We start from the raw sequence: 15609 nt of genomic DNA on the forward strand, positions 1-15609 counted from the left end.
GCCGTGCGGGTACTTCTTTCTGTTTAGCAGGTTTCTGACGCTAGGTTGGTTACTTTTGTCGATTCCTGGGAACTCCTGGGGATTGATAATCGCTGCTCAGAACGAAGTGCGTCAAGTACGTCACGGACGGTTTGTAGAGGATGGCATTCTCTAAGCTGGTGGAAGAAGAAAGGGTGTTGGCACAGAGATCAGAGTTATGGAGGGTCGTGCGAACGAAATGTTTTCTGTTCCAGGTGTTTCTATTATTCCTAACTGTATCTATGTTATTGGTGGGTGGAGTGTATTTTGGGGTATCGCAATTTATGCCTTCTGTTACACCTACCTTTTCTCCAAACCTAAGTTCCCTCACTACTGTTTCCCCACATTCTTTTCATCCTTTGCCTCAACACGAGCAGGTTAGACGTGCGGAATTCAGGAATAATTCCTTTGTTCAACTCCTACATCAGCATCAGTTAGTGGTGAATACTACAAATTGTTGGGTATGTGGGTTAATGCCACACACCATGGATAGGGGTATTCCGTACTTGGTCCTTCCGTACAGCTCCCAGGGTTCTGCTCGAGCATTTCAAACAATGTTTCGCAGTGCACTAGACTCCTACCCCAGTCGAGAGCCCAGATCTGTTAAATCCGGTCCTGGTCCGTACCACAAGCCTCTGGCGATAGCCATAGCAGATCTGGACAGAGATGTTTTCGATGCATCACTCATTCCAGACGAAGAAGTGCAGGCTTATAAGGATCTGAGTGAGGCTGATTATGGTACGTCAGTGGGAGATAGACAGTTGAAGAGTTCGTCCCCGATATGGATTGTACCGCACCTTGGTAATTTCTGTTTGCAGGGTTTGGGTCGAAATCCGAGAGCGCAACTTGGGAACAGTGCTTGCACTGAAACGTACGTCCTACCAATGCTCTCCTCCCCTGTTTTCCTGACTGCCAAGGGTACCTATTTTGTGTGTTATGAGCGCGCATATACATGGTTACCCCGCGACTTCTCGGGTACCTGTTATATTGCGAATCTCTTACCTCCAACTTTCACAGTTGCTTCGGATTACCACAAAACTAGAGTTGTGAGAGGTGTAATTAGCAAAGAGGATACTGCTGGTCAAGAAGCAGGAGACTTCTTTAAGGGTTTCCTGCCGTTCTGGGGACCTATGGTTAATAGTAGGAACCTAAGACAGTTGACCCGAGTGGTAGAGTCGACTGCTAATATTACTGCAACTGCCCTTGGTAATCTAACAGCGGAACTACAGGCGGATAGACTCATGACGTTGCAGAACCGTATGGTTCTAGACGTGGTCCTTGCAGATCGAGGGGGTGTGTGTAAAATCATCCATTCTAGTTGTTGCATTTTCATCCCTGATAATGCTCCAACTGTATATCAAGCCATCTCGAAGTTGCATAAGATTTCCGAGTCCATACACGTGGACGAAGGTAATTGGACGCTTCTAGGATGGTTTTGGGGTCTGATGTCAACTTGGGGTTGGAGTATTCTGATGATCGTAGGGGCTGTTGTAGCGTTTCTGTTCACGTGTTGTCTTTGTGTACAGTGTGGTCCTGCCTTATGTGGCCTATGTGCTGCGACGTGTATAAGACGGCCATCTGTTACCAAGGAGACATTGATGAATAGAATGATGTTCCAGCAGCATCTGAACGATCTGATGAATATCGATATAGATTCCGATCTAGACTAGTGCTTGCCTACATGAGGGCAAAAGGAGCGTCTGAGGTTCCGTGTGAGACGGGACGGCACTTTTTGAGTGGTGACGAATATGGACGAGTGTGGTATCCATGAACCGCAAATGACGAGTACAGTGGGTGTGCGAAGTTTCGCAATGCAGCCATGTATGGTTCGTCTTATTTTCGTGTTCATTCATTCGAACCCTCGGGTTCTATTTTAGATACAGCGTCCATTTTGTTTCTTGCCCTCAAGTAGCCAGCGAACGGGCTTTTGTCCGCTTCGTGACCCTGGGACTTTCAAGATAGTACGAAGGACACGTGTTTCTTTGTGGTGACTTTACGACGAGGGGAATGACACGAGTAAGGCAGATGGCCCCGCTCGAGGCTCATCTTGCCACTCCGGTCTATTGTTTCAGTCACGCATACATTAGACACGAGGTCTTTGATCCCTCTATCAAGTTTCCTTTATTGCCCTAAACACTCTTTTCCTAACCTGTTGTGCATCCTCATCCTCTCCTTACATTCTGTTTTCCGTCCTTCCTTAATGTGTTTATGGTTGAGAGGAAATGTGTTTATTGCGGAGGGAATATGTTTTTACAGTTGGGAACCGGCAAGGACTGTTGTAATTATGTTCCGGCCTCTTGAAACATGAACGCAACCCTTTTGAAGTTTATTGTGGGAACTGAGTTAAACCTTTGTTTGCCATACTGTGCTATGGCAAAGATGTGTATAAAAGGAGCGACCCACTTCTACGAATTTGAAGCAGTCTCCGAGAACCTACACGCTGTGTACTTCTTGTGACCTCTGTATCCCTGCAGTAAATAAACGCTGATCTCTGACGTCGCTGGAAGTGTCCCGTGTCTCTGTGTTTTGTACGCCAGAACAGGTAACCCACGAAGGTTTCAGGTGTTGTCCCCTGGCACCGCTGGGCCTTAATAAAACCCAGTCCTTCAACACCACCTCTCTGGGAAAACCCCACACGGGAGAAGATCCCCATCAGGGCACGTTCCACCACGGGGACCGTCACTGTCCTGAAAGGGATGGCTCCCGGGTAACGGGTAGCATGGTCCACCAAAACCAGGATAAACCTGTTGCCCATGGCTGTCTTGGGGTCCAGTGGCCCCATAATATCAATGCCCACCCGTTCAAAGGGGGTACTGACTACAGGGAAAGGTTGGAGAGGAGCCTTACGCTTCCTTCCACTTTTCCCACTTGCCTGGCAAGTTTGACAAGTCCTACAATGAGTGTCTGAACTCTTCCGCATCTGGGGCCAATAAAAGTGTGTGACAAGCCTTTCAAAGGTTTTGTCCTGCCCCAGATGTCCAGCTACAGGCACATCATGAGCCAAATCCAGTAGGAAGGCTCTGGAGCGCTGGGATACCGCCAGCAAATGGGCCGACCCAGGCTCAGCAACCTTAGGCTCGCCATGCAGGAGGTTGTTCTCCCAGTAGATCCAATGTGAACCAGACTGATCACCTGTTGCCTGGTTTGTGGCACGTTACCGCAAACCCACAAGAGATGGGCATTTCTTCTGCTCTGCACATAATTTCTCCCTGGAGGGCCCTCCTTCTTGCTGCCAATGGGTCAGCTGAGGCAGGTCCCCCAGTTCAGCAACTTGCTCCCCTGTAGGTTCCAGGGCATCCCCCTCAAGGTCTGCCTCCTCCTGGACCGTGGGAACAATGGGGCCTGGTTTCCCGCACCCCTACCTCTTCTATTTAAGGCAGGTACCTGGGCCATACTTTCAGGCTCCAGGATCTCTTGAACACCCCTACTGGCTGCCATAGACTGAGTGTTTACACACGCCCACTCAGGCAGAACCAACATTTCTAAATGAGCCTTCTTCTCCACCTTAGGGCAAGGGGAGCTTTCTAAATCATTGACAAACAGACAATCCACATGGCTGGCCTCACAGCTACTTGGAGATTATCTGAGACCCCCCCCCCACTAAAAGGTAACTTAAAACACTTCACACTGGTGCTGCAAGTTGTCCGCGGCAACTACAGGGAAGAATGCATGGGGGATAACCTGCTCTTTGGACACCAACCGGCAACTGACAGCTGTCCCACTAGCCCCGGTGTCTTTTAGAGCTTCCACCCTATGGCCATTGATGGTCACCCACTGCTTGTATTTTTTAGTGTTATCAGGCAGCTGGGTCTTAGGGACCATCTCAAAGTCTTTACCTGTCGGGGGCTCTGACATTTTCTCCGGGGGAGGCTGGGAACCCTTCTCTTGGTTCCCTTAGGAATTACTTTGGGGGCCTTTCTGGAACTTCCTATGTTTACCCTTGTCCCCCCACTCTTCTGGGGACCCTGCCCACCTTTGGCGAAGTCTCCCACGAGACCCTTGTGGACTCGGGTGCTGACCCAGCGGTCCGCCTCCTCAGCAAGAATCCTAGGGTTAGTTAACTTGCTATCAATCAGGTGCTGGCGTAGCTCTGGAAAACAATTAGCAGACAAGTGCTCCCATGCAAACAATCATAGAGCACTTCAAAAGTATCCACTTTGCTACCCTTCACCCAACCATCCATAGCTCTGCAAAAGAAAGATACATATTCTACCCAAATGGTTGCCTCCAGCTTTTTACAATTCCTGAACCTCTGTCTATAGAGTTCTGGGGTCAAATCATACCTTGTCATCAGGACTTCCTTCATGTGGGCATAAGACATCCTATTCTCAACAGGCAGGTCTAACGATGTATCCCTTCCTTCACTCACAAAGCGGCCCCACAACCCCGCTCCCCAATCCTTCTCAGGGACCCGGTGGGCCAATATTGCTAATTCATAGGCAGCAAACCACTGCCCAATATCTTCATGCTTATGGAAATCTTTCATGACATCCTTGGGGATATACACTCTGCTTTCTGAAGGCACAGATGGTGCGCTGCCACCCGAGGGATTGATCTCTAAGCCTTTTGCTTTGAGCTCTAACTCAACATTCTCTCATGTTCCAATCTCATTCTCTCTCTCTCCAAGGACAACCTGCTATTCTCTAGGTCCCTCTGATCCTCCATCTTGAGCCTGGCCATCTACATTCTGTGCACCCTATTTCTCTTCCTGTCTTCCAGCTCTCCTGGGGACAGGTCTTTGGAAGAGACGCTACTGCCAGGCGGGGACGGTACCCCTTCCCTGGCTGGAACCAATGGCCTATCAAGCTGCCCATCTGCATCCCCAACTGGCTCCACCACCAGTTCAGGGACATTTCATGCTTCCACCCAGGCCCTCAGCGCCTTTTGGTATTCATCCTTTTTGGCAACACCCGGGGTAGCAACTTAAAATTTTCTGCGGAAGTGCTTCAGCTGTTTCACATTGTAGGTTTCCAACCTCTCTTCCTCAAAATCTAGATCCATAGATGCAACAGATGCTGGTCTGCTCATGGCAGTAAGAATTGGCAGCTCTCAGGAAAAATAACAGTCCAAGGAAAGAAAATTCTACCAAAAAAGTATGTGGTTGCGTTTAGTCTGCACTCACTAGTAGTGTACACCTTTAACTGTATATGAGTCAGAAATGCAAGTCCAGAATTCTCACCGCTGACGACCAATGTTAGAACTGGGGGTCTCTAGTTGGCAATGGTATGCACCTTCATTCAAACAGGGACCCTTGCTTATAAGTCAGGGAAAGGGGATTACACTCCTGGATAACCCCTGCTCACCCCCTTGGTAGTTTGGCACAAGAATATAGGCTTATCTCAGAGGCAGTTAAGCATTTGTGAACACATACAGTCACACAGTGAAAACACTACAGATGGACAATACACAAGTTTAAAAAAAATAAGTATTCTTTATATAGACACAAGACCACAAACGACAAAAATCCACAATACTATACTCAAAATAGACTTAATGATGGTAGAAGTAATTTAATTCAAGTTAATGATAAATGTGACACGTTTCTCACAAAAGTACCTTGGATGCGTAACTCAAAACAAACAAAAGGTTCGGAAAGAGGGTGATGCGTCGGTTCCTTGCTTCGGGGGAGGCGATGCGTCGCTCCTCAATGCTTGCGCAGAGTAGGGGATGAGTCTTGTTCTTTCCCGGAGAGGAGGTGATGCTTTGATTTCTATACTACGTTCCAGTTACGATGCGGCAAGATGGTGCCTCGATGCGATGTGACAATCCGGTGCGATGCGATAAGATGGCGCCCTTGATGCGATGTGATGACGTGAAGACAATGCGTGCACGCCCGATGGCCGTGCGGTGAAATCTGTAACTTTGGAGCCGTGACAGGCCCTGAGACACGCTTCTACGGTGATGCGATGGCGACCCTTGCGGTGGCGACACGCTTCTCCGGTGATGCAACGGCAAACAGCTGCGACGAAGGCACGCTTCTCTGGTGATGCAGCTGCTGCCTCTGCGGCGGTGGCGGCACGCTTCTCCAGCGATGCAACAGCAACAGCTACGATGGCGACACGCTTCTTCTCATTGAATCGCGCTTCAAGCTCCCAGCGACACGCAGGCTTCTGCAGACAGAAATCCCAGCAAGGAAATTCAGATGGGAGCTGGTGGTGAAGTCTTGTAGCCCTGAGACTTCAGCAGGAGGCAAGCACAAGTTCAAGCCCTTGGAGAAATTTTCTGCAAGATGATGAAAGTTCCTTAAAAGTTCCTTTTCCTTTCCTTGGCAATAAGGAAACCACTGCAGGCCAACCCATCAAACAGCACACTGGCAGAGGGGCAGTCCAAACTCCTGCAGCTTCCTTGGTTCTTCTCCTTGGCAAAGGTTTGTTTGCTTTCCCAGAAGTGATCTAAACTCTTGGGGTCTGGGCCCCAATATTTATACTAGCAAATCCTTTGTCCTCTGAAGGCAGAGGATCCTGTACATAGTTCAACCCAGTTCTGGGTGCATTCTGCCAGTGCACACCTTCTTCCTTTGTCAGTGTGGGCCAGGGACATCAGACGCACCACAGGAGTTGGAGCCAGCATTGTGGAAGGCAGACAGCCCTATTCAGGCCCAGGTGTTACTCCTCCCACCACTCTACATGCAGATAGGTCTATTCAGCCTAGGCTGACTCGCACTGTCTCCTGGAGCCACCCCCCCCCCCGCCCCTGTCACTCACAAACCAGACATGCATTACACAACCTAGCAGAGGCAGGCTGGATGGTTAGGTAAGAAAATACCTACTTTCTAAAAGTGGTATTTTCAAACAGAGAATGTTAAAACCAACTGCACTAAAAGATGTATTGTATCATTCTGAGTTCAGGCATACTAAAGTCGAATTTCTACCATGTTCCCTGGTTCAGTTAGGATTATAAGATGTTATAATCAAACTGCCCATTCTGGCCTATGGGGACAGGTAGCCTTGCAATAGTGAAAAACGAAATAGGCTATAATTCACTATTAGGTCATGCTACACACATCTGGAAATGACCTAGCTTTTGCATACAATGTACCCTGCTCATGGGACTACCTTAGGGGTGTCTGATATGTAGAAAAGGGAAGGTTTAGGGACTGGCAAGTGGGTGCACTTGCAAGTCGACATGGCAGACTGCACACAGGCTCTGCAATGGCAGGCCTGAGACACACTTTACAAGCTGCTTCTGTGGCTGGCACAATCAGTGCTGCAAGCCCACCAGCAGAATTTGATTTACAAGCCCTGGGCACACATGGTGCACTGTACTAGGGTCTGACAAGTAAATCAAATAACCCAATCATGGAGTCACTAATCATTACATCAATTTAACATAGGGAGCGCTTGCACTGTGGCACTTAATAGCAGTGGCACAGTGCCCAACGCATCTAAACCAGCAAACAGATCAAAAACAGAGGAGGCAATCAGTAAAAAAATGGGAGACTCACGCTAATGGTACCAGGTCTAACAGTATTCAAGATGCAAATTCACGTTTATGAAAATTCTTAGGTACAATGATGAGGTAGGGCCATATAAAAGTTGAAAAATAATGAGAAAACATTGCTATAGTCAAAGAAACAAACTTTATGCAAACCAACCCATTATGTCATTTCCTCTTACTTGTTAGGATAAGTTCTTGCAGCCTTTGATTCCTTCCAAGTGCACCTCCGCGCAGTAACATCATTGTCTGGCTTTGCTTCCTTGTGAGATCCTTTGGCACTGGAGTGAGAATGCTGCGTTGCAATCTGTACACGCTCCTGTGTGAAGAAGAGAGAAATAGATAAAGAGCTAACTCTTGCCTTGCAACAATTACTAAGGCAGATCAGAATGGAAGAAGCCTTTGTAAAATAAATCACAGACGGTCTTTCCAAAACCAATGTCAGGTGACTGGCTTTTTCTAATTCTACGGCATTTTGCTAAATTGAAATGCTGGTTAAAAGAGTTCTTTTCAAATCTGTACAGTGTGTCTAAGGAGGCATGTGATGTGAATTGTCTGGTATGTTCACAGGGGACTCAAGACTAACCCTGGGCGTAGTTCGCAAAGTTCGCACTACGCGAGATACGCGTAGCACTTTGCGAACTGCGTAGTACCTTGTTCGTACTGTGCCAGATGTTGTTTTCAATGATTGCACAGTGCGGACAAGCAACTGGCACTGTGCAATCATTGAAAATGGCATCTTGCACAGTGCGAGCTGTAGTTTTCTGCTGCTCGAGTAGATTTTTACTCGAGCGGCAGCTTTCTCAATGCGAACTGGTAGTTTATCATCGCGAGCGGTCGCGAGCATACGCAACCACTCGCAATGAGAAACCTGACCTCCTCGCGTTGGGGATCTCGCCGGGAGGTTTATTTTCCATGCTCGCGATCGCCAACTTGATGTTGCTGATCGCGAACAAGGAAAAATTCTCGCCGGGATGTCATTTTGCTTGCTCGCGGTCGCCAACTTGACGTTGAGTATCGCGAGCAAGCAAAAAATGATCGCAGCACCACGCAACACTACGCTACGCGTGTTCGCACTGTGCTACGTGCAATTCGCGTAGTGCGAAGTAGCGCGAACTTTGCAAACTACGCGAGCGTAGCGTAGTGCTTTGCCCAGGCTTACTCAAGGCACTATTTATGTTTGGGGTACCGTTACCATGTTCATGCATCAATTTACAAACATATATACGAGTTTACTGCATCACAGAGATTTAGAAAAATCCCCTCACCCTCTCTAATCGTGGCATCAATTAATCAATCAATGACATTTGTAAAGTGCTTGGCTACTTTGGAAGAAGCGTCCAGGTGCTGACATGCTTCATCCTCAGTGGGATTTCCAGATCGGGGTAGGTAGATGCCACCCTGATGGACTCAGCCAGTTGCGGGGATTCTTCATAAATCTGAACTGGATAAGAGCAGGGATCCAGGTGGTTTCAAAGACTAAAAGATATCTTGAGGTAAGTCCATACTCCATAACACTAGTGGGATTGGTGTTGTACTACGCACATATGGCACTCATTAATTATTACTTTAGGTTTGAGAAATAATTCTACTGGGAAAAGCATGGTACATCTGCCTTTATCCCGAGTGTAGCCTGCTAATAAGTACACAACTTTGAGTTGGAACATGTTAAGAATCTATCTTTATTAGAGATGTGCTGTCAGTTAATTAATGATATTTCTGTCATCTTGACAGGTACCAAAACCCAGAAATAGGTGTTTACACACTGGATTAATGAGAACACGACTACCTAAGATTCATGGTGTCAGCAAGCAGGGATGAAATATCATTCTTAGACTTGAAGATGAAGGGACAGAAGAATACCCTGGAGAGAGAGGTCTTCTACAAAGCAATGGATCAAAATAGCCTCTTAAGGCATGATAGTTTCATCAACATCCACCAATTGGCCAGTTCCAATGCCTGAGGAGAAACTGCAAAGAAAAGGTGATTCCAGAAAGTATGCAAATAAGCCATCTGAGAAACTGAAACAAAAATAATATCCAGAGAGAGTGGTCCAGAAGGCAACAGAACAAGAACTAAACAACCACTCATCACATACAAAAAAACATAAAAGGATCAATAAATATGTGTAACTAAATACAGAGTTCACTCTAACATAATGAAGAAAATCATCAACAGACATTGGAAAATCCTGATGTCAGGATCACTGAAATAGGAGAACTCACTATTACCGTACAAACACGAGTTATCAATAAAAGATATTAAAGTCCATAACTATGATCTAAGTCACTTAAACCAAACCATCATTACATTCAATGCAGAGACTCCCTCCCCTTATGGGGCACTTTCCCTGCTGACACAGCAGTGTGTGTCCTCTGAAAAAAAAAATAAGCAATAAGATTTAGGTCTGAGTACACCATGGATCCTCAAGAATTGTAAGAATTGTGACTCCAGTTATGTCATGCACACCCTAACCTGTCACTGAAACCTAAGATATACAGGTATGACAGCAAGACAAGTAAAAACATGCATAAATGAACATATGAGAGCCTTACGGTACAAAAATGACAGCAACTAAATCTATGAGACAATTTACAGACATGGGGCATTTGAACTAATATTTCCAATGGACAGAGAAACTGGCCTCATGTAGCTATGCTATTGATTCAAAGCTATCATTCTATCACTTGGGGACATTGGAGGCATGAATGAATAACAAGTTGCATGGAATAAGTTAGAAGTATACACTTTGTTGGGGTCCTCAGTCACCTCCTATACAACCGGTGATGTGGGAGCCAAATTCCAATAATCATCTGAATCCCAATAATGGATCACTCCAACATGTTTACCAAAACAATTCAGCCCCAGAGTCACTAGTTGATCTAGCAGTGAGAGACTACACTACTAATCAAGAAAAAACAGATTAGCAAGTTAAATAGAATAAAAAATGTGACGCGGAAAGGACTGAGTTCAAGATAAAACAAAGGGCAAAAAGAATATTAGTTAAAGAAAAATAAAAAATGCGGCACACACAAAACATTCATGGATTGCCAAGAAGGCCCAAAACAGAAGTACACATGAATATAAAATCATAAAACTATATAAACGCTAGTTAGGCATATTCTGAGCAAAAAGTCTGATTGTCAAACTCATAAAGACTTCTGACAGCATGGCAAGACGCCTTATAGGAAAATGGTGAAAGAAACCCATGAAAAACAGAATCCCAAAGGTTTTATAGACAAATCAGACAAGCTATTAATAGATTCTACACATTTAGCATAGTATGATAATGGGTAGAGTAGCATTTGGCAAATCAGAAACAACAACATAATAATTAAAAACTACGCAATTATAATGCAGCGACGACTGACAGGATCCTACCCTCCTGGGGGACACCTATTATGATACCGATATATAAAAAGAGGGCTAAAGCAGATCCTAAAAACTATCGTCCCATTTGCCTTTTGGACTCCTCAATGAAGGTAATGAGTAGAGTCCTGTTGTCAAGGCTGGAGGAATGGGCATACGAGCAATCAATGTTGACCCCGGTACAGTTTGATTTTAGGAAGCAGTTGGGGACTGTTGAACAATGTGTTAATCTTGAGCTCCTAATTGGAAAATATATTAGGGCCGAGGTGGGCACCTGATACCCAAGCTTCGCAGACCTGAGCAGAGCTTTTGATTTAGTCGACCAGAATTTATTATGGGCACTGGTGATCTCTTTAGGTGCACCTAGACCGATTGTTGTTTTTTTTTACGCCTCTACGAGAACCTATCTAGCCAAGTTTGTTTCGGCCCTCAAGGGGAATGTACGCGAAGGTTTAAATTGGAGCGTGGAATTTGTCAGGGCTGTGTATTGGCACCATTACTGTTTTCACTGTTCATTAACGGGGTGGTCAGCCATTTACAGTCCCTGCAGGCTGATGCCCCTAAGGCTGCAGGACACCCAATACCACTGCTGCTTTATGCTGGTGATGCAGCACGTTCAGCAAGAACACCAGTGGCCTGCAGAGACTGATGAATGCATTTGGTGAATTTATGGCATCCAAGAAAATGGTCATCAATAAAACTAAAACATTGGCAATGGTCTGTGGCCAATTCCAGAAACTATGCAGAACTTTTTTGATTGATAACCCCCCAATAGTCTCAGTAAACTCTGTTAGCTACCTGGGGATCCTATTTGCGGCTATTGGCTCATGGACACAGCATCTATTGAATACCAGAGCTTAAAAGAGTAGGGTCTCCCAGGGGATTTTCAAGTACTCCTCTAAACTGGGCAGCTGACCTTATAAGGAAATGATTGCTATATATAAAGCTAAGGGAGTGACCACTGCCACTTATGGGGCAGGCAACTGGGGCCATGTTAATGGCTATGCCCTGCAAATAGTGGAAAATAAATTATTTAAACAGCTTTTATGCTTGCCACTTAAATACTATTTTTCATATTTTTCAGAAAGAGGCTAGCCTGCAGTTTTTAGAAGACCACCTTTTGGTGAGAACTATGGGTATCCCTCTGGGCAAAGGAAGAAACTAGCTTTACTAGAACTATTATCCTTGGTTATTCTACATTACCTCTCTTCTTGGTAAATTGTTTAATCTGTCAATCTGGTCTTACCCTACCCAGATCACATCACTAACCAAGAATAAAATAAAAAAAACATTTTTCCAAACTAGGTTGGATAAATGTGAGCTAGATGATGGAAATACATCGTTAGTAGGATTCTATAAGTCCTTGGATAAGGAGGAGGGGGCTAACAATTACCTATCACCCATAATTAATATGCAGCACCGTGTTGTGCTGGTAAGACTGAGATGTGGCATTGTGCATCATCTAGTTGCCTTCCCTTACATAAGGTCTTGTCCCTCCGATACGACTCGCTGGCCCTGTGATGGCCAAAGTAAACAAAGCACACTGCACTTTTTATTGTTTTGCAAATTGTATCAGAATTTCAGGTCCCTTTATTTGAAACTCATGTTTATTGCCCAGAATATTAGACCTCATAAAGCTGCAATGAAATACCTGGTGACACTAATTGACCCCTTTTGAGTGTTATAATGCTGTCCTTTTTATGTTGAATTCCATTAAACTAAGGACAGCATATTGCAACAGCTAAGGAAAATCAGCACTATGTACTTTTTAATTTTTTATCGATCTATCTGACTTTTAGTAGATTTACCTAAATTAATGACTGTTGCATAGTATATTAGATTAAATAATGCATGCATTAATTTTTAGGAGACTTCGACTACCTTTTCTATGCCATAACGTTGCCGTAGGACAGGTTTTGTATACACTACTGTGTTTCATGTACTGCATAAATTGGAGATTTGGTTGATGTGGCTTGGGGATTTTTATTGCTTTTATCTATGTACATGTATGTGTTTTATTTATGCGCTTCTATGGCTGCATCCTTATTTCAGCCAAATCAAGTTTATGAGCTGAACTGAACTACGCAATTATTTAGCACCAACTGATTTCTTAATTTATTTTATTTATTAAGGAGTTTTATATAGTGCTGGCCGGACCCGGGTGTATCGGAGCGCTTGACAACAGTTTTAGTGCAAGAGTCATACAATAGAGCAGTAGTATACATATTGGTTTGGACGTCCAAGTGTGCTGTGCAGCATTGAGGTAGTACATGAGTCCTGAGATAACCTCATTCAGTACAAGTTGTCTTGGTTGAACCTCTTTGATGGGGAGGGAACAGGTGGGGGTCACAGAGCAAGGAGGAGGTACGGAGAGCAGCAATTTGCATTTAGGGGGCGGCTATCTGTTCAGGAGGGAGCGGTTGAGGAAGAGGTCTTTTAGGTGTATTTTTAATTTTGTGAAGGACGTGATAGTCCTTATATCTGCTGGGATGGAGTTCCAGATTTTGGGTGCGTTTCCGGCGAAGGACTGTACGGTGGTTTTTTGTTTGCGTGTTTTCATAGGGATGAGTAGTAAGGTATTGGAGCTCCTGAGGTTCCTTGTCTGACCGGCCCTCTTGAGTTTGGCGGCCAGGTAGTCAGGTTTTCTTGTGTGCAGGGCTTTGTGCGTGAGGCTGGTAGTTCTGAAGCTGGCACGTAATTCGACTGGGAGCCATTTTAGTTCTCTGAGTGTTGGTGAGATGTGATCGTATTTCCTAACTCCAGTGACCATTCTAGCTGCTGCATTGAGAGTTGTTTTGAGGGGCGCTAGGTGAGATTGTTGTACCAGTGAGGGTTGCATTCCCATAGTCGAGCCTGGATGCACCAGTGATTGGGTGGCTTGTTTGAGGTCTTTGGTTGGGATGAATGGTTTTATTTTGTTGAGTAGCTTCAGATTGAGGAAGGCACTCTTAGCAGGGTTCTTAATGTGTTTGATCATGTCAAGTTTTGGGTCTAGGGTGATTCCTAATGATTTTATGGAGTTCGCCAGAGTGAGATTAACATTGTGATCATCCATTGCTTTTCGCCATTCTGAAATTTGAGAGTTCTCCTCTTTGTTGGAGGATCTCAGTTTTGTCTTGGTTGAGTTTTAAGTGGTTTAGAGACAGCCAGAGTTGGATTTCTTTTAGAGTGTCATTTAGTCTGTGAATGTCATCTATGGAGGAGGTTTCTAGATAGATCTGGGTGTCATCTGCATATAGATGGAAAGGGATGTTGACATTTTTAAGTATGGTGGTGAGGGGTTCCATGTATATGTTGAACAGTTGTGGTGAGAGCACTGAACCTTGGGAGACCCCCCCCTGCTGACGGGGTGTAAGTCAGAAGTATAGTTTTTGATTTTTATCCTTTGTGAGTGACTGTGTAAGAAGGAGAACCAGTGGAGGACCAGCTCATCAGCACCTACCCTTTCTTGTAAAGCGTTGATGAGTAATTGGTAATCAACTGTGTCAAAGGCTGCCGATAGGTCCAGGAGAATGAGGAGGCAACATTGGTCGGTATCAAGGGATTTGTGGATAACGTCTATGATGTTAAGGGTCGCTGTCTCCGTGCTATAGCCTTTTCTGAAACCTGATTGGTGGGGATCAAGAAGGTTGATGCTGTCCATGTGCTGAGTCAGTTGGAGGAGGACGCATTTTTCGATGATTTTGGATAGGAGGGGGAGATTGGAGACGGGTCTGAAGTTATTCAGGTCCTTGGAGTCAAGGCCTGTTTTTAGGTCTCGCCTGAGACAGCGCTTTAGCGCTGCTCTGGCGAGACTTATAGTAAGCGAGTTTTGGAAGTGCAAACAGTGCTTTTCAGGCCTCCAAATACAGTGCATGTGCGCCGGGCGCGCGCACCATTTGGCAGCCTGAAAAGCACTGCCTGATCACTTCGCGGCCCCTTTGATGTCCTTCAGTGAGCCGCGCGGCCACGGAGGACATCAAAGTGCACACCATTTGCCTGCCTGCCCCCACTCCCCCCTCGTCAACTTCAGTGCGCGCTTGTTATGACCTTTATTTCCCTTTGCTTGGAAGCCGCATGCGCCCGCTAAAGTGCTCACCATTTGCCACCCCCTCCCTTATCCCACTTCCCTCACAATGGCGACAGCTTGTTTTTAATTGACTTTCTCTTATTAGGCAGACGACCACTTATCAGCTCTCTGCTCCTCATGACCAGGACGCCGTGCTTAAGGTTTCAGCACAGCACAAGCTTTAATGTAAACAACACGGGCAATACAAACCATGGTGGCCGCAGCTTCATTTTCACAGCCTCGCATAACTCGTTGTTTTATTTTTAATTTACATTAAATAATGTAGGCCGCACGTCCTCTTATTTAAATTTTTTTTATTCACGGTTTTACCATGCCGAGACTCGTACCGGCTTCTCCAGGTCCAAAGTCAGCAGCTCTAAAGGTCATGCCACAACATCTCCACTGCTGCTGGGCATGGGTGTCAGTCTATTTAGCTGAGATTTCCCTAATTTATGTTCTTCCCTGTGAAGTGAGGTGCCAGCAGCAAAGCCTGTTTCTGGGGCTGTCCTCGTTACCATTGTGACGCGCTCTCACCCACCCATTTAAACCAAGCTGTAGCTTCCTGATAGGCCCTGGGGGCGGGGCCATCCGCCAAAGAATGTAAATTCTCTGTTTTTTTTGTTTTGTTTGATTAGTCTCTATTTCTGTTCATCTACTTTATTTTGTAAAATAATCTGTATTACTTGGGACAGTTGTGAAATGTGTATGTGCAAAATTATTTGCCTAGTTTTTACTAGGAT

The 15609-nt window shown here is 45.4% G+C and overlaps 1 protein-coding gene across 3 annotated transcripts in view; it reads right to left on the bottom strand.

Moving 5' to 3' along the window:
- LOC146808737 (cell adhesion molecule CEACAM7-like) overlaps nucleotides 1–15609 on the bottom strand; it is a 372135-nt gene that overhangs the window by 252225 nt on the left and 104301 nt on the right. For all 3 annotated transcript variants that reach the window (XM_085615550.1, XM_085615552.1, XM_085615551.1), the window contains exon 2: nucleotides 7635–7771. In XM_085615550.1, coding sequence (XP_085471676.1) covers nucleotides 7635–7698 — 64 coding nt within the window. In that variant the 5' untranslated portion in view covers nucleotides 7699–7771. The remainder of the gene's footprint in view (nucleotides 1–7634; nucleotides 7772–15609) is intronic.

This window comes from Triturus cristatus, chromosome 7 (genome assembly GCF_964204655.1).
Source record: "Triturus cristatus chromosome 7, aTriCri1.1, whole genome shotgun sequence".
Taxonomy (NCBI): domain Eukaryota; kingdom Metazoa; phylum Chordata; class Amphibia; order Caudata; family Salamandridae; genus Triturus; species Triturus cristatus.